At 47.1% G+C, this 26821-nt stretch overlaps 1 protein-coding gene across 4 annotated transcripts in view; it reads left to right on the top strand.

Moving 5' to 3' along the window:
- msra (methionine sulfoxide reductase A) overlaps positions 1 to 26821 on the top strand; it is a 492501-nt gene that overhangs the window by 423143 nt on the left and 42537 nt on the right. The window contains exon 6 of one of the 4 annotated variants that reach the window (XM_038800010.1): positions 18171 to 18253. The exons of the other annotated variants lie outside the window; for them this stretch is intronic. Within the exon in view, the coding sequence (XP_038655938.1) occupies positions 18171 to 18253 (83 nt within the window). The remainder of the gene's footprint in view (positions 1 to 18170; positions 18254 to 26821) is intronic. 4 annotated transcript variants of the gene reach the window in all.

The raw sequence follows: 26821 nt of genomic DNA, 5'->3' as shown, positions 1-26821 counted from the left end.
TTGGGCGAGGTTCAACTACCGTGTTGCACCCGGCACGGATCTGGGCACATCCGGTAAGTAGCGGGAAAGGCCAAAATCGCGATTCGCACCAGGCGCGAAGCAGTTTGCAATTCACTCAGCTTGGTCCCAATGACGAGTTGCGGATCATGCCCAAACATGGCGAGCAAATCATTAATCCTCATTTACATTCACTTATCTCATTGGCGAGATTGAAGTTGAATCCATCGGCCTTCCGGGAATTACCCAACTCACAGCAGAAAGTCACCCAGGCGTTGTTTAGTACTCCTGTTTTAAAATGTGAAGCTGGTGTAATGGCTGCTGAAGAGGTGAGTAGCCATTTCCATTTTCTGAGCTGTTTGGTTGGGGGGCTGAAGCATTCCAGGTCGGCGGTCCCTGGGTCGGAGGTTTATTCACTCATGGGACATGGATGTCGCAGGCTAGGCCAGCATTTTTTGCCCACCCCTAATTGTCCTTGAGGGGCAATTAAGAGTCACATGTAGGCCAGACCAGATAAGGATGACAGATTTCCTTCCCTAAAGGACATTAGTGAACCAGATGTTTTTTTACGATAATTGATAATGGTTTCATGGTCATTATTAGACTTTTAATTCCAAATTTTTTTTTATTGATTTGAAATTTCACCATCTGCAGTGGTGGGATTTGAACCTGAATCCCCAGAGCTTTCCTCTGGTCTCTGGTTTACTAGTCCAGTCCACTATGCCACCACCTCTCCCGGGATGAAGGTTTTGCATCTGTGAGGCCTTCAAGCTATCTTTAAATATTGTGGAGACCCATAATAGGAACCAGTCTGCAGCCTTTCTGTCCCACCAAACACTACCAGGATAGAGCCTTGCTGCGCCTTCAATGCCAAAATTCTAACTCACTCCCTTTGACTGTGAGCAGCCTCAAGCTTCACAGCTGAAGGCTGCAGCTAATAAGGAATAATAATAATAATCTTTATTGTCACAAGTAGGCTTACATTAACACTGCAATGAAGTTACTGTGAAAGTCCCCTAGTCGTCACATTCCGGCGCCTGTTCAGGTACACAGAGAGGGAGAATTCAGAATGTCCAAATTACCTAGCAGCACGTCTTTTGGGACTTGTGGGATTGGCCATGTTGTGAGAACATTTCCCAGCTGCAGGTTGTGTTTTCTGCTTGCTGCTGCCTTTTCCCCTTGGGATTACTTACTGCTTTCTGGATGAAGAGAATGAAGAAAAAAGGTAGTTCTTTTCGGTCTTTTACCAGCAGAGCGGCGAGGGGAGGATTTTGGCGGGCCTACTACTATGCTAAGGATGTACGGGGATCTGCTCGAGCAGTCTGTGGATGTTTTTAAAGGTTGGTGGTGGATGTTCAGACATGGAAACTGCAGGAGAGGAGGGGTGGCGGCCTGGCTCGACTGCGCCGCCCAGAGGTTGAGTCAGAACACTTTAATGAGCTTTTTATGTTCAGTAGCCATCTGCTACTCCTGCTGTGGGAGCTGTGCCGGTCGCTGGTGTTCTTTGTTTTCCTTTTGTTCTGCGTTTGGTCTCTGCTTGTGGGGGAGGAATTTTGGGGGGCAATTCTATGTTGGATACCATGTAACTGCGGTTTATTTTTTTCACTGGTGGCAGCCCCTCCTGCCTCTGTGGCATGGGAATTGTTCGAAAGGAGGTGCTGCCAGTGCCGGGGCGGAGGGGGGGGGGGGGGGGGGGGGTACTTTTCGCTTTCTATTCCTCTTCTGCTATGTTCCATGTTTTTTTTATTTTTCTTTATAATCTTTAGTCTCACAAGTAGGCTTACATTAACACTGCAATGAAGTCACTGTGAAAAGCCCCAAGTCGCCACATTCGGGTACATTGGGAGAATTCAGAATGTCCAAATTACCTAACAGCACGTCTTTCATGACTTGTGGGAGGAAACCGGAGCACCCGGAGGAAAACCACGAAGACACGGAGATCGTGCAGACGCCACACAGACAGGGGCTCAAGTCGGGAATTGAACCTGGGACTCTGCCACTGTGAAGCCATAGTGCTAACCGCTATGCTACCGTGCTGTCCATGTCAGTGCGACCTTCTGGTGGTTGGCTTACCAGGGGGCTTTCCACTGATGCAGGTCCACTGTGGGGGTTGGGGAGGGGTCTTTGCACTGTTGGCAGTGTGTTGCGTTTCTTTGTCTGACAGCTGTGCGACCTCTCTGGCCTGGACCCCGGCAAATTAGCAGTGCTGGAGAAGGAGTGGGGTAGTTTCTCTCCTCCTTCCTCTGTGCCTCGTATCGGCGTGACCTTTTCCGGTGGTGAGTGCTGTTCGCTCTCATGCACGCGTACTCTAATAGTCACACGCATGCAGTTATTCACACCTATACTCTCTATATCTGCACACTTACCGATATGCATGCACTGATATTCACAATCATACTTTCCGGAACATGCATTGACCAACTTTCCACCGATGTGGGTCAGCTGCTGGGGGGGGGGGGGGGGGGGGGGGGATCGGCACATGGTGGTATTGTATTTGTATTCTTTTTGTCTTTTGTCTCGATTTTGTGGTTTTGTCTTTGGTTTGCAGCTGGGATCCTCATTATATTCCTGCCAGTTTTGTGTTTTCCCTCGGTGAACGGTACCGATGCTGATGATTGGGGGGGGGGGTGTTCCCTCTTCTTCTTCTTCTACTGTGCTCTCTGTCAGTGTGACCTTTTCCTGTGGTCTATGCTGCTCGCTCTCACCCATGTGTACTCTAATTGACGCACATACGCAGTCATCCACGCTTATACCCTTTATGCATGCACACGCTTACCGATATGCACACACTGATGTTCACGCACATATATTTCCGTACATGCAATGGGCGCCTTTCCACACATAGGTCTGCTGGGGTTGGGGGTGTGGGGTTGGTCTGCTGGGGGTGTGGGGGGGGGGGGGGGAGGGTGGAGAGAGGTCTGCTGGGGGTGTCCGGGGGTGGGGGGGGGGGGGGGCAGAGTGCAGTGCCTCAGCAGCTAGCGGCATTGTTCCTTTGTTTTTTGCTTTGGTTTTCGTCCTTGGTGTATGGCTGGTGATTTTATTGTCTTCCTGCCTGTTTTGTGTTCTCCTTCGGTGGCTGCTCTGTATTTGATTTTGTTTATAACGTACTGGGCCTGGTCTGCGTTGAACTGTGCCCCTCTTGGGTGGGGTGGAATGTTTTTCACTCTCTCTCCTCCACCGTACTCCATTGGGATGGCCTGTTTTGGTGGCTGGGTTAGTGAGCCTTTCTGCTAGGTCGGGGGATGGAGGTAGTGTGTGTGTTCTGTGCAGTGCGAACCTGAGGTACAAGTCTGGAGAATCAGACAGTGAGACACAGTAATGGCGAGACTCATGTAGTGACTCATTTTCGGCACTTAAGTGCCATTCAATTCAGGCCGCGACCTTGCTAACGCCCCCGTCAAGCAACACCCCGCCAAACTAGCCCAAAATGACACATTGAACTTTTTTAAGCTTCACTAAATCTTGCCTTTTTAAATCTCACCTTCTGTGAACAACTAATAGCTACAAACAAGACACGGGGCACAATCCAACGGCCATGCTGTGCTGGAAAAGCAGCTAATCGAGGCGCAGTGTGGCCGATGAAAGCTGGCAGACTCCGCTCCCGGGATCTACCCGGCTCGCAACGCCTCATGAGATTCAACGCAATCTCGCGAAACGTTGCAATGTGAATCGCGTCCACAATGGGCAGGATCACTTTTTGTAAATCTGTATAAACGAGCCAGTAAGTCTCACTCTAATGTAGAATGAGTGGGTTCTTCCAGGGGGTAGCAGATGTGTGTGAGAGGTGTGGGCGGGGGCCAGCGAATCACGCGCACATATTTTGCGGTTGTGAAAAATTGGGAAGATTCTGGGTGGGAATGTTCGTGGTCTTAGCCAGGATATTGGAGGAGGAGGTGGACCCGGACCCTTTGGTAGTGATATTTAGGGTTTCAAAGAAGCCAGAGCTCATGGAGAGACGAAAGGCCGATGTTCTAACCTGTTTTGATACATGTTTGTAATAAAATACATTAAAAAATAGTCTCACTCTCATGTGCAGATTCCCGAGGTGCCTGAGGCTTTGGGATTTAACCCCTTTGCCTCAGAGACCTTGTGCGAGTGCCGTTCAGCACCGGTGCCCACAAACGGGGACCAGATGGAACGATACTTGTGGGGGTCTCCAAGGGGATCGGAGGACCCCAGTTGCATGCCCTTTGGGCAGGGTGGTGCCCCGGCACTGCTGGTGTCACCTGGGTACCCTGGCAGTACCACCTGGATGCTAACCTGGCACAGAAAAAGACCAGGTGACACTGCCAGCTGGTACGGGCACTGCTAGGGTGCCAAGCTGGCATTTTGTGCGTACGTGTAATCAGGCCGGAGTTATCCGGTGTTGGGGGGCAGGTGCAGGAGGGGGCCCTCCCATATTGTGTTTGGGCTGCGGGAGGTCGGAGATCGTTATGGGTTACTCGGAGATCGGGATGCCATTTTTAAGCGGAGCACCCCACTGTACAAAACAGGGCTACATTTCCCATTCAGCCATCGCCAAGTTTTTCTCAGCACGGTGAATGCCGGAAAACACGCGGCTAAAAACGCTTGTTAGGGGACGTTGTTCCCTTCTGGGACAATTGTGCCCATGGTCACTTTAGCAAGTGGTCGTGAAAGCAGTATCATTGCACAACAGAAATCAACCACTGATACCACTGCATTCTGTGGACAGCCAACTAAAACTGCTCTGTTCATTCAAGTACCATGAATGCCAATGGTTCTCAAATGCCATCAATAATGAAAACAAAATTACACTTCGTACTGCCTCATTCTTAGCTACTCCAAACAGACTAAGTGGCACTTCCATTACTTGCATGATGTCATTCTCACAGGCTGAAAATAAGACTCAGACTAAAGAAATCAATATGCGGAGCTTCCCAGAGAGTTTCAATTACATTCAACTAATAGCCACTTAAAATATGATATCACTACACATCAGAGAGGAAGTGGAGCAGGGTGTGGCGGGCAGGGGGGAGTCGCCTAGTATCGACACAGGAGATGAGACTATTCGATAAATCAAATTGTAATGTGCAAAACACAAATAACTGCGATGTTTCAGATATACACAAAAACTAATAGAGGGCCTTTCCTGATTGGGATTGGAGCTGCTGTACAGCTAAATATGCCTCCAAAATCGAAATATCCCCTTCCAATTCACCAGACCTTTAACAGGGCTCTTTTTAATGTCAAGGCAGAAGCCTCCATAATATATATGTAATATCCACAGGAGTCCCGAGAAGGTTTAACCATAAAGGTTTATTTAGTCAAAGAAATATAAGACCACTATGCAGCATGGCAGTACATCAGTCCCAGCCGGGACTATCGATCTTGCTCGTTCCAATCCTGACCAGCTTCTCAGTGCCAGGTCCCAGCTGCTAGGCCTCTGCCCCTCAGCGGGGGGAGCTGGTATGCCACCAATTCCACCAGCCCCACAAGAAGATCAATTGGGTCTTCCCAATGGACCTTGAGGGTTATTACAATATGCAAGTCAGCACGTTGCTCTGTCGTTGAAGATGAATTAGATCTCCTTGTTCGCTTTGGTGTGTGTCCAGCGGTTGTGGAGCGGGTTGGGTATGTACCGTATTAGGGGCGTTGCTTCCGTGCCAAAAATCTGGGGATGCTGCCGGCGGTATCTCCCTGGCTAAACTGTCATCTGAGTCTATGGATGCTTCTGTCTCCATGTTTGTCCAAGAATCTTCCGTCTCGCGCATATCTGCATCCAGGCCCTTAGGGAGTGTGGCTCCTTGGCCCCTGGATGATGGACAAAAGGGCTTGTTTTGGTGCGGGCTCCCTGCCTTTAACATGGTTAATGTGCTTGCGTACTGTCCACTCCATGGTTTTGACTGTAAAAGGGAATGGTCCAGTCTTCTTCACGAATGTAGCTGGTACCCACCGGGCGTCGTCCCCATAGTTCTGGACGTACACAGTGTCCCGTGGCTTGAACCCTCTGTCCTCCTTCCGTTGGCTGTGGTACTTTTTCTGGAGATCCTGGCCGGGATTCTCGGAAATCCCGGCCAAGTGTAAACACCTGAGTGGTGTACGCCTGCATCAACGGGCCTCCTGGCCCAGTGATTCAGCGGTCTTCAGGGGGCCAGCATGGCGGCAGAGTGCTGTGCGCTGCTTTGGTGCCAAAAGGCGGCCATGCACGGCTGGCGTGGGTCCGCGCGATGGCCGTCTCTGCGCCGGCGCCGAGCAACATGGCGGAGACCTACAGCGGGCCCGCGCAGAAGGAGGTAGGCCCCCTCCAGACCCCGGGCGCCCGCCGATCGGAACCCCCCCGATCGTAGGTCTGAAACCCGTGGAGGCCCCTCACGAAGTCAGATCCCCCAAACCTCTCCCCCCCCCCCCCCCCCCCCCCCCCCCCCCAACTAGGATGTCCACTGCGGCACGGGTCCGAACTTGGCGGGAGTTCGGTCTTTCGACTGCGGAGAATCCCCAAGGGGGCCTCTTTCAGCGGTGACTGCGCATGCGCGATTGGAGCCGTACAGTCATACAGTCCCCTGTGGGTATTTATGGTCACATATTATGGACATGTATCTAACTCCAATTGCAGCTATGTGTGACTCATGTCTAATTTGGAAACAAATTACCCCCAGCCAGCTTTGCATAAAAGTCATCCATGCGCGCATTGGGTACCCATCCAATCGAGTTGCATCCAGCTTCAGCACCGGGACTACAGGTGCTGCCCACTCCGCAAACTGAACAGGATTTATATCTCCAAACTTTCCAGCCGGCGTCTACTTTCAACAACAGGGCATAGGAAACTGGGCGGAACCAAAAATACTTTGGTTGGGCTTCTGGGTCCATATGGATTTTGGCCACGACTCGCTTTATTTTCCCCAATCCATCTTAAAAAAAAGTTTGAGTATTTTCCCAGGGCCTCATACGGCCTGCCTGTGCTCACTTTGAAAGTCTGCTGCCAATCCAGATGGAGCGTCTGCAACCAGTCGCAGCCCAACAGACTGGGTCCAGGCCCCTGTACCACGGTCTGTGGCAGGCGAACGAATTGCTGCCCGTATGCAGCCGGAGTCATCGTTATTCCAACGATGGCCAATGGTTCTCCGGTATGTATCGTCAATCATGCCTAAGTGTCCCATAGGTCCAGGCGTTGGATTCCCTTACGGACTTTCCGGTATATTTGCTGTCCTATGACCTAGACAGCAGCCCTTGTGCCTGTTTCCATCTCTAGTGGGTGGATATTTACCTGGATGTTGATCTTGATGAGGGCTACTCTTGGTGCGATAATGCAGTTTAGCTACATGCACTCATTCTCCTCGGGTTGTGCTAAGTGTAAAGCCCTGGTTCTGGGTAGGTGTGTCCCCCGATCAGGACGATGTGCTCGCTGGCGGTTCTGGCATTCCCAGTCCTCACAGCTCCTTCAACCACAGTTACAGCATCGTGAGTCATCCTTCTGGAGTTCAGGAGAGATGTCTCATTGGGCTGCAGTGGCCCTTGGCAAACAGGTCTGGCCCCAGTACTGCTCGAGCAGTGACTAGGTCCCATAGTCTCTGATCTTGGGCACCGTTACTCGCTGAAATGGGGGCGCCCAATGCTATTTACGTCAATATCATGTGAGCCCTGGACTCCCCTGTCTCCCTTTTCTGCGCTTTCACACGAGAGATAACTGTATGGCCTTTTGCAAGTCCAAAACACGCCATGTTGTTTACGCCACAGGCGAGGCGGTCCTGCAGCTACTATCACCGACAGTTTGGGGTCATAATAGTCTCAAGTGCTACCAGCTCATCAAAGCTCTTTCAATCTGGGGCAGGTGGGTAGGTCAGGCTTTTGATATCGCTAAAGTTGTGGCCTCTGCAGGCGATCAGGCATCTCCTGTAATGAGATTTTGCCTGAAAGAAGTATTGCACCCATTCAACATACTGGGGCAAATCTTCTATGCCTGCGTTGAAAGCGTTAGAGCATCTGAGATCGGAACTACTCCGCAAGATGCCCCACAGAATTCTCAGAACCTTCTGAAGCCCAGGTCAATGAATGTGGGAATTTCCTGAAATATCAAAACTTCTGTTCGGCAGTGACTCTAGAGTTGGAGACGTTGAATAGATCCGACTCATTTACCTGGATAGTTACCCAAGAAATATTCGACCTAACAATCCTAGTCTCTCTCCTGGGTGATGCGTTGGGTATGCTGGGTCTGCGAGGACTGCATTTACCATAGCAGTGATAGAGACAGGCTTCCAACACTTGGAGAAATGCAACTCTATTTTATTGAACTACTAACTATTAAACATGCTTTAATTGTGGGTTGACACTATGCTGAGTTGACCGGAGATCTGAGGCCAACCTGACCAGACTATCTTACTACCACATGGTGTATGTTCGAGTTGTTGCTCACTGGCTCTGGCTGTCTCAGAGGCTACATCCCAAGAGAATGGGAAAACTAGTGCCCTCTGGCTTTATAGTGGCCGTGTCCTGTCTGGTGATTGGCTGCTGTGTTCTGTGTGTTCATTGGTAATCCTGTGTGTCAATCAATGTCTGTCTGTGCACCATCATATACTTGTGTGTATATTATAACACTGGGTAACTACACAACAGTTACTGTCAACTCCGCAGAACGTAGAGAAGGCGCTGGGTGAGCAGGAGGAACATCAAACTGCAGTGGAGTTGGAGGTGGGGATGCTGAGAGACCAACAGAAAAGGCTCCTAGAGAAGGTGGAGGACCGAGAGAACGGGTCCCGCCGGCTGAACTTGAGAATCGTGGGTCTCCCGGAAGGGTCCGAAGGAGCTGACGTTGGGGCATACATAGCGGTCATGTTTGAGAAGTTGCTGGGGGATGGGACGTTCTCCCTACCCTTGGAGGTGGACAGGGCTCACAGAGTGGGGGACCCCCCGAGGGCAATGGTGGTGAGATCCCACAGGTACTTGGACAAGGAGCGTATTTTAGTGTGGGCCAGGCAGACATGGAGTTGTAAATGGGAGAATAGTATCCTGCGGATCTATCAGGATCTGAGCGTGGAGGTGGCCAGGAGAATAGTGGGGTTCAATCAGATAAAGTCGACCCTTTTTAAGAAAAAGGTGAAGTTTGGACTGCTGTATCCGGCCCATCTCTGGGTCATGTATGAGGAACAACATTTTTATTTTGAGTCGCCCGAGGAAGCAATGGACTTCACTAGAAGGAAAGGACTGGTGTCTGACTGAGGACTTTGAACTTTGCTGCAGCATTGACGTTAAAAAAGTTTCATGTTTTTCTCTTTTCGGACATTATTTGTAATGCCTTCTGTATTGATTTGGGGCCAGTTGCAGAGCTGTGTGAGTTAAAGTTTACATTTGCACTGATGGAGGATGGAGGTTTGTTTGTTAGATGCTGGATCTTCTGTTTGATTTTTTCTTTGTTTATCGTTTTTTTTTTAAAGGCAATTGTGTTGGGACTGTTTTTCGTTTGAATATGTGTGTCTGAGGGGGGGGGGGGAACAATAGGTGGGAGAATGTCTGGCGCCATGGGCGGGGGTCGCCAAACTAGCTGGGCGGGCTAGCTCATGGAAGCGCAGTGGGGGGTGAGCTGATGTTATCCTTGTCGAAGGGATTGGTTTACATAGTGCTGTTACTAGGAGGGGGGAAATGTTCTGTTGACGGGGGAGGGACTTTTGCTGTGGGACAGAAAGGAGGTTGGGGGCGGAGGCTGCCTGGGGGCGGGCCGGCGGATGCATGGGGCGCGGGCTGGAGACTGGCCCAAGAAATGTGATGGCTGATTGGCAAAGGGTGGGGGCAATGAGCCTCCCCCCAACTAGGCTGATCACATGCAATGTGAGAAGGCTAAATGGGCTGGTTAAGAGAGCACTTGTGTTCGCGCATTTGAGAGGACTGAAGGCGGACGTAGTAATGCTATAGGAGACGCACCTTAGAGTAGCTGATCAGATCAGATTAAGGAAGGGATGGGTTGGACAGGCTTTTCACTCGGGGCTGGACTCGAAGACTAGAGGGGTTGCGATCCTGATTAATAAGCGAGTGGTATTTGAGGGGTGGGAAGAATAGTTACGGATGTGGGAGGTCGGTACATTATGGTCAGTGGGAAACTGGAGGGAATGCAGGTGGTACTAGTAAATGTGTTATGTGCCGTATTGGGATGATGTGGAGTTTATAAAGAGGATGCTGGTAAGATCCCAGACCTGAATTCGCATAAGTTGGCCATGGGAGGCGACTTTAATACAGTTATTGACCCAAGGCTAGACCGGTTGAGCTCAAAGACGGGCAGGGTGCCAGCGATGGTAAACGGCCTACAGGGGTTCATGGAGCAGATGGGGGGGGGGTGGGGGTGGATCCATGGGGATTTGGGCTGCCGAGAGTGAAGGAGTTTTCCTTCTACTCACACATGCATAAAGTGTACTCCCGGATTGGTTTTTAAATTTTGAACAAGGCTCTATTGACGGGGGTAGTGGGCACGGGGTATTCGGCGATCACAATCTCAGATCATGCCCCGCACTGGGTTGACCTACAGGTTAGCAGGGAGAGTAGCCAGCGCCCGCACTGGAGGCTGGACGTGGGACTTTTAGCTGACGAGGAGGTGTGCGGGTGGGTGAGGAAATGTATTCAGAACTACCTGGAAGTCAACGACATGGGTGAAGTTTCAGCGGCGGTGGTCTGGGAGGCATTGAAGACGGTGGTTTGAGGGGAGCTGATATCGATACGGGCCCACAGGGAGAAGGCAGACAGAGCAGAGACGGACCGACTGATAAAGGAGATATTGCAGGTCGACAGGAGGTATGTGGAGACCCCAGAGGCAGGGCTTTTAAGGGAACGATGGAGGCTACAGGTGAAGCTTGTTAAACACAGGGAGAGCGGTAGAGCAGCTGAGGAAGGCGAGGGGGGCAATCTATGAGCATGGGGAGCAGGCCAGCAGAATGCTTGCACAGCAGCTTAGAAAGAGGAAGGCAGCCAGAGAGATAGCGAAAGTAAAGGACAGGGACGGGAGCCTGGTTGGAGACTCAGCAATGGGTGAATAAGGTGTTCAAGGAGCTTTACAGCAGGCTGTACGGGTCGGAACCCTCAGCTGGGCCGGAGGGGATGAGGCACTTCTTAGGGGGGCTGAATTTCCCAAAGGTGGACGGGGGGTTGGTAGAAGGGCTGGGCGCCCCGATCAGGTTGGAAGAGATAGCAGAGAGTCTGAAGGCCATGCAGTCGGGTAAAGCCCAGGGCCGGACGGGTACCCAGTGTGGTTCTATAAAAAGTTCTCTGGGATATTGGGGCGCTGTTGATGAGGATGTTCAATAAGGCAAGGGAGCGTGGGGTGCTTCCCCCGACGATGTCACAGACCACGATCTCATTGATCCTGAAGTGGGACAAGAACCCGGAGCTGTGTGGGTCCGACAGGCCGATATCCCTATTGAATGTGGACGCCAAACTGCTGGCAAAAATCTTGTCCTCTAGGATTGAAGATTGTGTTCCGGACGTTATTAGGGAGGACCAGACGGAGTTCGTTACGGGTAGGCAGTTGGTGGCCAATGTAAGAAGTTTGTTAAATGTGATCATGATGCCCCCGGAAGGTAGGGAGGTGGAGGTAGTGGTTGCAATGGATGCAGAGAAGGCTTTTGATCGGGTGGAATGGGAATATCTGTGGGAGATACAAGGACGGTTCGGATTTGGGCAGGGCTTTATTGACTGGGCCAGGTTGCTTTATCAGGCTCCAACATCGGACTGTTTTAGGCTGCATCAGGGGATGAGACAGGGATGCACCCTCTCCCCACTGTTGTTCTCGTTAGCCATAAAGCCGCTGGCAATTGCGCTGAGAGCCTCAAGGGGCTGGAAGGGGCTGGTCCGGGGGGAAGTGGAACACAGAGTCTCGCTTTACACAGATGACCTGCTCCTGTACATATCGGACCCAGTGGAGGGGATGGTACAAATTATGACGATTCTGGGGGAATTTGGCCGGTTTTGGGGGTATAAACTAAATATGGGGCAAAGTGAAATGTTTGCAGTCCAGGCAAGGGGGCAGGTGAGGCGATTGGGGGAACTGCCGTTTAGGGTGGTAGGGGGAAGCTTTCGTTTCCTAGGCATCCAGGTGGCAAGGGAATGGGAACGGCTACACAAGTTAAATTTGGCCCGATTAGTAGACCAAATGAAGGATGATTTTCGGAGGTGGGACGCGCTCCTGTTGTCACTAACTGGGACGGTGCAGACAGTGAAAATGACAGTCCTCACGAGATTCCTGTTCGTGTTTCAGTGTCTCCCCATCTTTATTCCACGGTCCTTTTTTAAATGGGTCAATAAGGTAATCACTGGCCTTGTATGGGCGGGCAAGACCCCACGAGTAAAAAACGGGATGCTTGAGCGGAGCCGGGGAGAGGGCGGGCTGGCGCTGCCGAACTTCAGTAATTATTATTGGGCGCCGAATATAGCCATGATTGGGAAGTGGGTGGTGGGGGGAGAGTCGGTGTGGGAGCATGTGGAGGCGGCTTCATGCAAAGGCACTCGTTTGGGGGCATTGATAACGGCGCCTCTGCCGTTCCCGCCAGCACGGTACCCCACCAGCCCCGTGGTGGCGGCGGCCCTGAGGGTCTGGGGGCAATGGAGGAGGCATGTGAGGGCGGAGGGAGCATCGGTCTGGTCTTCCATCTGTAATAATTACCGGTTCGACCTGGGAAGGATGGATGGAGGGTTTCGAATATGGCAGAGGGCAGGAATTGAGAGGATGGGGGGATATGTTTATAGAGGGGAGCTTTTCTAGCCTGAGGGAGGTGGAGGAGAAATTTGGATTGGCGAGGGGAAACAAATTTAGGTACCTGCAGGTGCGGGACGTCCTATGTAGACAGGTCTCGACCTTCCCGCTCCTACCACCAAGGGGGATGCAGGATGGGGTAGTTTCCAGAGTGTGGGTGGGAGAAGGGAGGGTCTCTGACACTTACAAGGAATTCATGGGGTCAGAGGATACGCAGACTGAGGAGCTGAAGCTCAAGTGGGAAGAGGAGTTGGGAGGAGAGATAGAGGATGGTCTATGGGTGGATGCATTGAGTAGAGTCAACGTGTCCACAACATGTGCCAGGCTCAGCCTGAAATAATTCAAGGTCGTTCACCGGGCCCACATGACAGTGTCCCGGATGAGCAGGTTCTTTGGGGTAGAAGATAGGTGTGCGGGAGGGTCAGCGAACCATGCTCATATGTTCTGGGCATGCCTGAAGCTTAGGGGATTCTGGCAGGGGTTTGCGATGTCATGTCCAAGGTGTTAAAAACAAAGGTGGCATCGAGTCCAGAGGTGGCAATTTTCGGAGTGTGGGAAGACCCGGGAATCCAGAAGGAGAAAGAGGCAGACGTTCTGGCCTTTGCTTCCCTGGTAGCCCGGAGACGGATTCTATTAGCTGGAGGGACTCAAAGCCCCTGACAACGGAGACCTGGCTAACTGACACGGCTAGCTTTCTCAGTTTGGAGAAAATCAAGTTTGCCTTGAGAGGGTCACTGTTAGGGTTCGCCCAGAGGTGGCAACCGTTCGTCGATTTCTGTGCAGAAAATTAATCTTCAGCAGGAAGGGGGGGGGGGGGGGGGAAGAGATGGGGGTTAGATTAGTTTAGAGTAGGGGGTCAGTAAAGGTGTGAACTGTAAGGGAGGAAGACGGCTTTTTCACTATGTTTATAAATTCTTGTACATTGTTTATTTTGTTGTTGTACAACCATAAATACCTCAATAAAATGTTTAAAGAAAACAAAGGAGCAACGGAGAACGAATCGGTCTCTAATTTTGCTCAGCAGGCAGAGCTTGAGTTGGAGGTTATACCCGGACCTTGGATGTTAGACCTACTGTAAACAAATGATGTAAATGGAAGAAGTATGCATCATGTGAAATACTTTTGTAGAACCGTAACAGTCAGGTCACTCACCTTGCAGGCTGAGCAGACACAAATGGATCAAGGAGTTTGCGCTCATTTCGCTAAATTGAATGTGTGTAACACCAGGAGAGCCACAATCTACCCACCATGCCCCAGTGGAACAAGACACAATCATCACCCATTTCACTTGACAATTGGGCAGAAAACTTAAAATTACTCCTGTGATATTGAAATAAAAAAATAAAATATATATTTTTGACAGTTGAAGCCATTAAAATAAAAATTATGAGCTAGTACTGTTGTTTTGGAATTGTTTCCTGTCACTGAGTGGGCTGATTTGTGTGCAAGGCCTGGAGGGGAATATTGCGAGGCACTTTGATGTCAAAACAGAAATCTCTATGGAGTAAGGAGAAAAGAATGTAGTCACATTATCAGCTGAGGAGCAAGGTTTTGAAGGATAAAATTAGAAAAATAAACAAATAACACATTTCCATTTTGAGTGCATATCCCAATGACTGTCAACCAAGAGGTTGCCATGACAATATAAATTCACCACCTCCACCTGCTAGGGAAGTGTGCCATTCAGTTATTTGCACAATCAAATGGCAGAGTCGTTAGCACTTAGTTCCTATCGGAATGATGGGACCATTTTCAGGTCAGGTTTAGTTAGCCAAGGCTCTTCCCTCGGGCCACAACATTAGCATCCCTCCTCCGCATTGTCTGATCAATCAAAGGGCAGGAGGGATGATGCGTTCACTCTGTCAAAGGAAAGATCTCTAATTAAAGGGACCCTGGCATGGGTTGCAAGACCAGCATTTGGATTTGTGAGGCTGCACAAAAATGGAGGCTACTCCTTGGGCATCTCGCTCTTCACTGGAGATGCTGTTGTGGGATCTAAAAGACTGCAGAGAGACGATTTTTCCCAAAGACAGGAGAATGAGGATAATCTCTCCAACCAAGCAGGTGTGGATGGAAGTAGCCAAGGAAGTCAGCAGCAGTAGTGTGATCCCTCCGACCTTGAGGAAGTTCAGGAAGAGGATCTAGGAGCTCAGGAGGGCAGGAAAGATGTGTGGCAGCACACTTTCAAGTGCCAAGCTGCACTTCCCAAGTTCGTATCACTCTTTTGCACATCATTCCTCAGACAACAAACGTTGCAGTGCCACTCATTCCTCCCTTTCTCTCCAGCAATCTCACATCCCCATCTGAACAGCATTCTCATTCATCCTATTATCCTCTGCATCCATGTCTCCCAATCACCCTCCATAAATTCTGCCCTTCCATCCTATCCATTCGAGCCATTCCAAGCCCTCCCACCTCTCACCTAGCAGAAGAGAACACACTAGAGGGAACACATCATGCTGGGAGACAGTGACCCAAGGATGGGCACCTTGATGGCCACTGACAATACACATCCACCTGCTCCACTGGGAAGGAGGTCTTTTCCAGGAAGCTGCAGATGTCAGAAAACAACCTGTCATGAGAGTGAGCCTGGAGACATTGGAGCTCAAACATGTCGAAGGAGCTGATCCTCTGCCTGTAGACTCTATTACCTCTATCTATTTGGATCCCGGTGTTTATTCCCTCACGGGGGTGGTGGGTGGCAGTGATGTGTAGCTGAGGAGAGGGCAGCTGGTGCTGCTCCTGGTACTTTTGATGTTGCTTCTCCTCTTTCCCTTCAGAGGTGGAAGGTGAAGCTGCATAAGGTGCTCCCACATGGCGGTGAAGACTGACGGCAGGGAAGTGGAGCTGGAGGTGAGTGAAGTGCAAGACAGGTGAAGTACCTTCCAAGAAGTTGGCAGTGACCTGGCTAGATATGATGGAAGTCACCACTCTGCTCCCATCACATGGGAATATTCCACTGGATGTCAAAAGTCTGGACTCTCCGCTTACCAGGATGTTTGGGGTAGAAATTATCTGGCCTTGTTTTTGCAGTAGTGTGTCCTTGAACAGAGACTTGAAGCAATTTTGACATTAGGCGTCATCTGAGTATTGTGTTTGAACCTCTGGTGTCCCTCACACCTCCAGAGGTAGCCCGCCCTTCAGGAGAACTTTGCTCCACTCATCTCACTGGCACAAGCCCTCAGTTTGTTCTCGAAGAGTTTTGTACCAGGAATGATGGGATATGTGTTGGGGGGGGGGGGGCGGGGTGCATTGGGTTTGTGGTGTGAATACACCACTATGATTGTGGATTCAGAGAGACCATTCTGGTACTCCCTAGTTATTGCCTTTAGTTGACAACTGCGAAGCTGCTGAGGACTCCTGAGCAGGGAAGACCCAATGGCTGCTCCGCTCATCAGTATTAATCTTGTAATGGGGTCTCTCAGCAGCCCTCTCATAACATATTCAGGTGTCTGATGCCTGTTTTAGGAGCCCACATGGATAACTAGAAAACAGGGCCCTGTGCAATCATTGCCTGTTCAGTTTGGACGTAGGTAACCCATTGCTTAATTGGTATGCTTTTCAAATGCAAAATGGGCTCAGTGTATACCACCTTCTACTGTGAAGACTTAGCTGGATCAAAGGAGTCTCTCTGTTGTGTATCTTGTGCAGCTGGGAGACTAGACTAAGGCACAGTAGTGACGAGACAGGCAGCCAGATGTAATTACAATGTGAAAAGTTTACATTGGCAGCTTCCATTATAAATGTGGATATTGGAATTGCTAATGAAAAAGTTGTCACAAAGGTGTGACAAAAAATGAAGGGCCGGATTTTAATCTTGAAGGCAAGTAGCAGGAGTTTGGAAATTTCCATGCCCACTCACCCACAATGCACTATGTATAGAGCAAATCCTTTAAAAAGCCCTAGTGAAAATTGGGGGTACTGGAAGTGTGTTCTGGAATGCTGGAGTTGGGTCCAGCCTCCATTTTCACACCTCCATGGAGTCTCCCCGATTACATGAAATCCCAGCCCAAAGAGTACATAAACTTGGCTGCCTGCTGTGCAATGCCTATGGAGACCAAATACTCTCCACTGCTTAAATGAAGATCAGGCATGTGACACCTATCCAAGTTACAGGTGATTGTTGACACAAATGTGTAACAGAGTAGGAAGTAAGATTTTGTACATGGGAAACTTGTACAGGTTATCAAGATGAAGATACAAAGGATGAATACTTTTTTAAAAATCAATTTTTCTGTAAATTGCAGGATTCCTGGGGCGGGGGTGGGGGGGGGGGATGATTGATTAGTTTTTTTGAATCTCCCCTGATTTTAAGATAACAGATGTTGGGTACGATTTAATAGGGGGGGGCGGAATCAGAGTCCGCTTTTGGGTGCGGCTAGTGGATGCAGCTCCAAGAAACACCCCGCTATGCAATGGCACTTTGTCATATATTATTTTTTAAATAATTTTTATTGGAATCTTTTGAAAAATATATATCAACAAAACAATAAGAACAATTACAATAATAATAAACACCCCCCCCCCCCCCCGGCACCCGTAACAACGCATATAACAAACTCCCCCACCCCCCCCCAACCCCAATAAACAACAAAATAAATTAACAATAAGCAAATTAACTTAAACACTATCCCCCTAAGAATCCCCCCCCCCCCTTTCCCCCCCCCCTCCCCCCCGGGTTGCTGCTGCTGCTGACCTAGTACCTTATCGTTGAGCCAGAAGGTCGAGAAAAGGCTGCCACCTCCTAAAGAACCCTTGCACCGACCCCCTCAGGGCGAACTTGACTCTCTCCAACTTAATGAATCCCGCCATGTCATTAATCCAGGTCTCCACACTCGGAGGTCTCGCATCTTTCCACTGCAGCAGGCACTTTGCCATTTTATTTGACCTCGGCGAGGATCAAGGCAAAATATTATCCTGTTTCTATACCTCACACGCTGATCAACCTGTTTTGCAAGTTCAGCATTTTCTGTTCATGTATCATATTTCCTGCATTCACATTTTTATTTTTATCCATACTTTTAAAAATACATTTCTCATAACTTATTGATTAAGCAATCATAGATGTAATGGAATTAATATGACCACGAAGGGAGAGGAAAAAATTATGTGCGTAAACTACACCAAGTTGTAGTGGATGAAATCCAGTCATTTCATTTTCGACCATTTTCTGCAGCCTCTCTATTGTATGGCTGCAATGAAGGTTTAATAATGAAATAAAATGTAACAAACTGAACTGGTTAGAGTGTTGCTTTTCTACCACTGATTCAGAGGATTATATTGATTCAATTCATTGTGCATGTGATAAACTGATGCAACATTTGATAAGGTTTTTGTTAGCTTACGTTGGGGAAACCTGACAAGATGCATCTACACTTTGAAATGTTACACAGAATCACACATTGGAGCCCAACAGGTTTGGTAATATCCTAACCAGCTTGTCCCTCTCCCGTTTGTCTTATGCTTCTGTGGTCATTCTAAATAGGGATGCACTACCTGCGGCTACAAGACTCCAAGATGTAAGCTACCAGTTGGCAAAAAAATGGAGAACTGCCAACCATCTGCCAGGTAAATCTGTGTGCAGATTTTTATTTCCAACGTACCCTTTTGCATATCAAGTGATTTGTTTAAAGCAAGGAAGTGCCAACCTATTTGTCTTCATGGTCTCAGGTTTGGGGGCCCAATTCGTCCAAATTTATGCACAAAAATAAAACCAGACGTAATAGCATCCGTCCCACATCCAGAAACTATGTGGATATTGTGCATATTCTGCATATTTCAATATGGGCACAATGCATGAAGAAGGGATTAATTAAATAATATTTAAAATAAGTGAATGGGTATTTAATTCACCTTTCTTGACAAGAATAAACAGAGCGATGAAAAAATAAGTTGTACTTGTATATTGCCTTGTGTGTCCTCAGGACAACCCTAAGTGCTTCATCGTCTATTAATTGTTTTTGATGCTTACTCATTATTAATTAAAGCAGACAAATATAGCAGCAATTTTTTTTATTCACTTACGGGATGTGGCTGGTTAGGCCAACATTTATTGCCCATCCCTAGTTGCCCTTCAGAAGGTGGTGGTGAGTTGCCTTCTTTAACTGCTGCAGTCCCTGAGGTGTAGGGACACCCACTGTGCTTTTAAGGAATGGGAGTTCCAGGACTTTGCCCCAGCGACAGTGAAGGAACGCAATATATTTTTAAGTCAGGGTGGTGAGTGACTGGGGGGTTACCACCAGATCGTGGGGTTCCCAGGTATCTGCTACTCTTGTCCTTCAAGTGGTCGTGGGTTTGGAAGCTGCTGCCTTTCCAACCTTGGCAAGCTCCTGCAGTGCATCTTGTAGATGGTACAGGCAGCTGCCGCGATGGTGGAGGGTTTGAATGTTTCTGGAAGGGGAAGTTGCTTTTTCCTGGATGGTGTTGAGCTTCTTGAGTGTTGTTGGAGCTGCACTCATCAAGGCAAGTGGAGAATATTACTTTTACACTCCTAACTTGTGCCTTATAGATGGCGAACAGGCTTTGGACGGGTTAGGAAGTGAGTTACTCAACATAGAATTCGTAGCCTTTGACTTGCTCTGGTAGCCACAGTATTAAAATGACTAGTTCCAGTTCAGCACAGCAAGATCCCAAAATGATGAATTAGCAGAGGCTTAAATTAACGTCTGATCCTAAAGGCAGCAGTAGTACTGTACTGCTTGATCGACAACTTTCTGACTCGAGAATGGGAATGCTACCAAGAAGCTCATGCTGATATGAAGTGGTAAATAATCATTCACTTCTGTAGTTTTATGTTAAATCGGTGGTACAGAAACAGGATCTTAACTGATCCAGTAAATATTCATATAAAAGTTTGGGATATTTAAATTGCAGTCTTGTGTGTCATTTTCATTCTGATTTTATTGTGGACCAACAGTGCGGTAACACCTCTCTTGATATTGCAGAGTAAGACCTGTCTTGTTCTTCTGCCTGTGAGGCACCTATGTGAAATTAGTGTGGCATGTCTTGATCACACTTAAATTGAGAACAAAATTGTGACTATTTTAATAATGCGCTACATTGAAAGACTCTAAAATGCCATTTGTATAAAATTGAAGTGTATCAATGGTATAACATGGCTACCTACCATTACACTGTGATTAAAGCACACTGCTGGGGGGGTAGAATAATGTGAGCTTTAATTCTCTTGCCCGTGGAGTGCTTAATTTAGCTAACAGTGACACAAAAGGGAAATTACTAGTTCTTAGCACTAGCATCACCTATTGTGAATATAAAAGAAACAATCAGCTAAGAAAAAACACTAATGAGTGAAAGAAGATATGAGCAACAAAAAGAATATAAGGAATGAAAATAGAAACATTGAAAGACAAATAAAATGTTACCAAAGGAACAATTGAAGATGCATAATTAGGAAAGATGTGAAATGCTAATAACCTCAAAGGAAGTAAACATATCATTGAATTTTCCTATGCAGTTACATTTACATCTACACAATCCACATTCTGTGTGCATCATAGATGATAAAAGGAAGTTACTAGGCTTGAGAGATGCTTTGATGAAAAAGGCCTTTAAAGCACCTTGTGCATTTTAGTGACAGACTTACTGAGTTTTCTGTCACCACACTGATATCGGAAAGATAAGTGGATCAATATTTCAATGTTTTTATGCCATTAAAGGTATATTTTAATGGGACTAGATTGCAAAAGCAAAATCATTTTTGTTCAGAACCCAAGTCAATGCTCAAAGTGTTGTGAAGATACATAACAAGTTAGTTGAAGAAATTAGCATGGAATTATTGTCTTTAAATATGTAAAATACCATTATGCATGAAGCACTGATGAAAACAGCTTTGTACTAACACGGGATTTAAGTGATTCTCTTTTTCTTCATTCAACCACATGGGGCGCGATTCTCCACCCCCCACGCCGGGTGGGAGAATAGCGGGAGGGCCTCCCGACATTTTTCACGCCCTCCCGCTATTCTCCCCCCTCACGCCCGACCCAAGCCACGAATCGCCATAAAAAACGGCGAGCGGCGATTCTCCGAGGCCAATGGGCCGAGCGGCCGGGCCTTCACGCCCGTTTCAACACGGCAGCAAACACACCTGCTCGCTGCCGTTGTGAAACAGGCGCCAGATGCCCGTTTGGGGCATCTGGGGGCCCGATTGGCACGGCAGTAACACGGCCGTGCCAAGGGGGCCGTGCGTCCGTAACGGACACACTCTTTTCCCTCCGCCGCCCCGCAAGATCAAGCCACCACGTCTTGCAGGGCGGCTGAGGGAAAAGACGGCAACTGCGCATACGCGGGTTGGCGTTGTCCAACCTGCGCATGTGCGGCCGACGTCATCGGCCGTGTCAGCCGCCGTGACGCTTGACGTGTGGCCTTGACGACCGTCGTCAAGGCCGTGACGCACGGGGCCGCGCTCCTAGCCCCGCCCGGGGGGGGGGGGGGGGGGGAATCGGCCACGGCAGTGGGTGTGAAGGCTGCCGTGGGTCACGGCCTGTCCCACGGCCGCCTTTACGATTCTTCGCATTTGCGGAGAATCTCGCCCATGGTGTTTCTGAATAAGACCACCATTTTGTACTCAATTGTAAACAATTTTGTTTTGTGGTTCTGATCGGGATTGAAAGAATTTTCTAGCTGGTATCAGTACCCATTTCTGGAAACGTTGAGATTAAAAGATATTTCCAATTTTCTTACATGGAACGTTTTCAGATCTATGACATAATCCAACCCTCTTGTCAGGCTGTTAGTGCATTTGCCTTAAGGTAAATGACATTTGAAGTGAATCAGAGTTATTTTTTATCGAATTATCTCCTATGAAAATGTTGTAAATCTGATGTAGTGAATTTATTTACTAGGAGGTGCCACAAAATAATACAATAACCTTGGTGTTATATTTAGTTGGTTGTTTCGTAAAATATGAAAACATGAAATTGAAAATATGAAATGTTAAATTCTTGCATAATCAACATAAAGTACTTGTTATGAGGACATGTCTTCTAAATGTCATGATTTGATATCATATCCAATGTTATGGGTAAGTGAACCCATCTAACTAGGAAATCACGGCGAGTCTGAGCTATTTTTTCAACCATTCATTTGACTTCTCTTGTCAAGAACAAAAAGAGTCATTTTCTGTGTTATCATCTTCAACTTTTGGTATCATTTATCGCTTGCTAATATTCAGCAAGAAGTATTTCCCCCTCAACAGTTTCACTTCCAGTTTCATCTTGATTGTTTAAAATATTGTGATCCACTTCAATCTAGTAATATGTAACAAGTACTAGCTGTAAGGTTTGGATCAAGTGTAGAACAGCCTGTGCCTCAGATGTCTCCGCCATAGAACTTCACAGCACAGAAGGAGGCCATTTGGCTGACCGTTTCTATGCTAGAGCAATCCAAAACTAATCTCACTGCCCTGCCCCCTTCCTTCAAATGTTTAAGGATGCAAACGTGTCTGTATTAACTGTGCCAAATATATATGGATACATGCACAAGAGGTGGAGCAGGAACTGAAACAAGTCGACTGGACCAGTCGACTGGAGCATCTTAATAGAAAGAGAAATTATTAATATTGAAGAAAATGGGATGCCTTCAAACCTATTACGTGGCAAAAAGAAGCAAAATATATTCCTCGGGTCAAAAGATCACCAAGTGCCTGACAACATAATACAGAAACAAATAGATTCAAACAATCCTGTCTTTACAAATTTAGAAGACAGTAATTCACAGGGAAACAGTGATAGATGCTAACTTGGATCATTCTGTCAAATTGTCCTGTTGGCTTATTTAGTCTGGGGGCTTCCTGACAGGAGACTCTTTTCTGGGGGGTCTGTGGGGGGATTCTATTTATTTAGGGGCGTGTACTGGGGTAGAACTAGAAGATCATGGAGTGGGGGGCTGAACTATGATGCTGGGCTGTGTGACCAGCCACGGGGACCTCGCTATTGGGCCACCCGTTCAAATTGGTGGCACGATAGCATGATCCCTCCTCGCTATGCATAAATTTGCATGGCATAGGATTGGGAATCACTTTCTGATTTGCGCTCCAAGTGGAAGTGCAAATCATATGCAATTCAGCTTCGGCGGGAGAACATAGTCTCCCAAATGGAGAATTTTACCCTTGATTTATCATACTTAAACTCATAACGGTAATTCTTAATGAGAACAGATTTCAACACACTTTTTACTTGTGAGGATCATAACAGTAACACTTCATGAGAACAGATTTCAGCACATTTTTAATATGTGAGGATCAAAGCAGATATTTAGAGTTGAATTGAGAATAAACATAGCGTAGTTCATATTGAAATATCTTGGGGTGGCTGCTCCATTGCCTATTCATTTCAAAATAAATATTGGCAGCTTGGATTTGATTCCAGGATTTTTGACCCTATTCCCGAAGTTTCAGATTTTTAGGAATGATTTTTAGGGTGTGGTCTGGTTCAGGTTAAAAGCCTGCACGCTGCACTCACAACCTGGCCAGCTGTATTGTAAGAATAGGTAAGTCCAAGTCCTCAATTTTCATGGTGTAGGACCAGCTTTTTGATGAAGTCTGGACTATGTGTCTTGGCTGAGTCAGAAATTCATTAGTATGTTCAAATACCTGAACCCCAAACAAAATATTGCTTGATTGGCAACTTCAGCTGTCTGAGCTCATGTCAATTACACAATGTTTATTTACACAAGGTTAATGGGTTTCAAGTGCTTGCAGTTTCAACTATTGATATTTTAAAGGGTGTGGATGATTGACATTTTTATTGCCCTGTAGTAAAAGGACTTCTTTTCACATAGTGGAAAGTTATGGAAGAATTACTTTTTAAAACAATCCTCACACATTCTGTTGTCATTCTAGGGTTTATTGGTTCTGTAAAGCATATAGGAATTACATGGAAGTGTCACAGCTTGGCATGGGGAGAATGTCAGCCAATGGGGGTGGATGTGGACATGAGGTGGAAGGACGGGTATGGAGGTGCGTGGGAGGCATGTGTGTTGGAGGAATTTCCATTTTTTAAAACTGGGATAAAGTTCCACAGCATTGAGGTGGGCATTTTAAACAGCCCACCTCAGCACCTGGCAGCGTCTGATCTTTTTCCTGGTTGGCTGACCAGACTCCAGCCCACCCCCGCAAGTGAAATCCCGTTCTTGCGGACACTTTCACTGAGGCATGCGGGCTGAGCCAGGTATTTTCCCAAACCCTACTACCTTATTCATGGATGAAAATCCAGGCCATTATCTGAGAGGTTGTGACAAATAACCTCAATTCTGAAACATATCTGTGAACATCTGTTATGAAGCAATGCTTTTCCTTACGCTTATGGCAACAGCCGACTATGGAAATCCTTTAATTAAGACTAATAAAAAAATAATGCAAATGCTTAGTCACTTAAATATCTGTGTAGGGCATGTTAAAGCAGGGAGGAGGATAACTACCAACCAAATGGTTAACGTTTACCTTGGAGAGAAAAAAATACTGTTAACTTGACATAATGAGCCTGAGAAAGTTACTGATAGCTATTGTGAAGGTTTATATCAGCACCTCAGGTAACAGGAACCACATGCAGATAACTTAAACTAAGGTCTAACATGTTTGCATTCTTCAAATGTGAAATGAATAATGATAGTCAGCCTTACTGGGCAGTAATCAATTTGCATCGTTTAGTATTTTTTTTAAAAAGCTGATAAAGACAGAAACACTCAGCAGGCCAGGCAGCATCTGTGAATAGAAAAATAAAGTTGACGCTGCAGGTTGATGAGCTTTATCAGGATATGCTGAGCAGTGTAGCAGAATTAATTTCAACATCACATTTAAAGACAATGAGCAGAAATAATGCATCTTCCTCTTTAAAAGATTTGTAAGGGCTGTGGCTTCTCTAAATGATCTTTCAGCCAACCCATTATTTGAATTAATGTTAAATTTAGATTAAATGAGGAAGCGGAACAAAAATAGCCTTAAGTGGTCAGCATGCAACCTACCTTAACATGATCTTTTATCACTAAATGCTCATGTATATTAACAAGATTTGTAATGCATATATATCTTTATTTGAACAGTATTGTGCATTACCATTGATTTTAGCGTGATATGGTGTTGTAAAGGCAACACTAATAGCCTGGACTTTGTCTCAACAACTTCTATTAAATATTCAGAGGAGCTAGCATGCTTCTGATGTCTGCATAATTTGGTGTGACACATTAGTGCATGCTTCAGTAAACATAATTGCAATAGTGACCCTATTCATTTCTAATGGAGATATTTCATCTTTCAAAAAAAAACTGTTAATGACCGTTTATGCTAAACAAATGGTCGATTAGAAAAGTAACATCAAACAATATTTTTACATACCAGTGTAACAACAGTCAAACTTAATATCTTTAATAAACCAAGAATTTATATGAAATCTTTGCTTATCAAGCGCAGAAATTTGAATTAATACCAGCAGAGCTGAGATGTTGCTTGTAACTCACCAAATTGTTTCACTCCGTTTTCATTCCTGTTCCTACCTTCCTTCAAGAAGAAAGGTATTGATAAAGAATCCAGAATGCCCCACTTTATTTCAAGTGACATTACTGAGTATCCTGAGATGAGATGGAAGTGCTGTCCAGAGGGGACAAATTTAAAACGATTGGTAGGATTAGAGGTTTCCCCCAGGAAGGTGGTGGGTGTCTGGAATTCACAATCCATATTGGTGGTTGAAGCAGAAACCCTCAACTCATTCAAAAGGTACCTGGATTTACACCTGAAATGCTGTAACCTACAAGGCTACGGACCTGGTGTTGGAAGGTGGGATTAGAATGGGGGACTAGTTTTTTTTTCAGGCAGCATAGACATCATGGGCTGAATTACCTCCTTCTATGGTTTCTATATTCTGACTTTATTCAAATTGCAACTGTATGAAAGGAAGGAAGACCACTTATTATTCATGTACCTGAACGGGCACCGGAGTGTGACGACTCAGGGATTTTCACAGTAATTTCATTGCAGTGTTAATGTAAGCCTATTTGTGACACTAATAAAGATTATTATTATTATAAGATCTTTCAACCTTGGTTTGCAGGACTGAAGGAGCTGGAAGCGAAGTATGGGCTGGAGTGGGGGGAAGTGTTTAGATACATGCAGGTTCAAGATATTTCCAGAAAGGAGATACAGAGCTTCCCGGAGGAGCCGGCCTCCACATTGCTGGAGGAGGTACTGACGACGGGGGAACTGGAGAAGGGGGTAGTGTCAGCGGTTTACGGAGCTATTTTGGAGCTCGTAAGCGTTGCGGCGGCGGGGGGGGGTGGGGGGTGGGGGGGGTGGAGCGCTAATCACGTTCATATGTTTTGGTCCTCTCCAAAGCTAGAGGATTACTGGAAGGAGGTTTTCAGGGTAATTTCCAAGGTGGTACACGTGAAACTGGGCCCGGGTCCCCGGGAGGCCATATTCGGGGTGTCAACCAGCCCGGGTTGGAAACGGGTGCGGAGGCAGATATCGTAGCCTTGGCCTCGTTGAATGCCCGAAGGCGGGTCCTGCTGGGATGGAGAGCCGCCTCTCCACCCTGTGCCCTGGCGTGGCGGGGGGACCTGCTGGAATTCTTGACTCTTGAGACGGTTAAGTTTGAACTGACGGGAAGGACGGAGGGGTTCTACAATTTGTGGGTATTATTCATTATGCATTTTCAAGAACTGGATGACATCGAACATTAGTTGGGAGGGGGGTGGGTGGGAGGGTTGGGGGGAGAGGTGCTGTGTGTATTAAGGGTGACTATGGGTGATTCCTGATTTCATTTTGTCATTTGTTTATGTAAACATGTGGGCTGATGTTTGGGGCTTGGTGGTAGGATGGGATCGTTGTTATTGATATGGGGATTGACATATTTGTTGCTGATTATTGTTTATTGTTGGGTGTAAATTTTGGAGAAAATGTGAAAAAGGAGGAGAATAAAAATATTTTTAAAAAATATATCTTTCAACCTTAACCAAAAAGACAACAATCTGTATAGTGTCATTAATAAAACACCCCAAGGCGCTTCACAGGAATGTTACGAAAACAAAAGATGACACATCAGCCACATATGAAGATATTAGGTCAGTTTTCCGAACATTTAGTCAAAGAGGTAGATTTTAAGGAGTTTATTAAAGGTAGAAAGAAAG

The sequence above is a fragment of the Scyliorhinus canicula genome, chromosome 6 (assembly GCF_902713615.1).
Source record: "Scyliorhinus canicula chromosome 6, sScyCan1.1, whole genome shotgun sequence".
In the NCBI taxonomy this organism is placed as follows: domain Eukaryota; kingdom Metazoa; phylum Chordata; class Chondrichthyes; order Carcharhiniformes; family Scyliorhinidae; genus Scyliorhinus; species Scyliorhinus canicula.
This window is presented reverse-complemented; position numbering and strand designations above follow the sequence as displayed.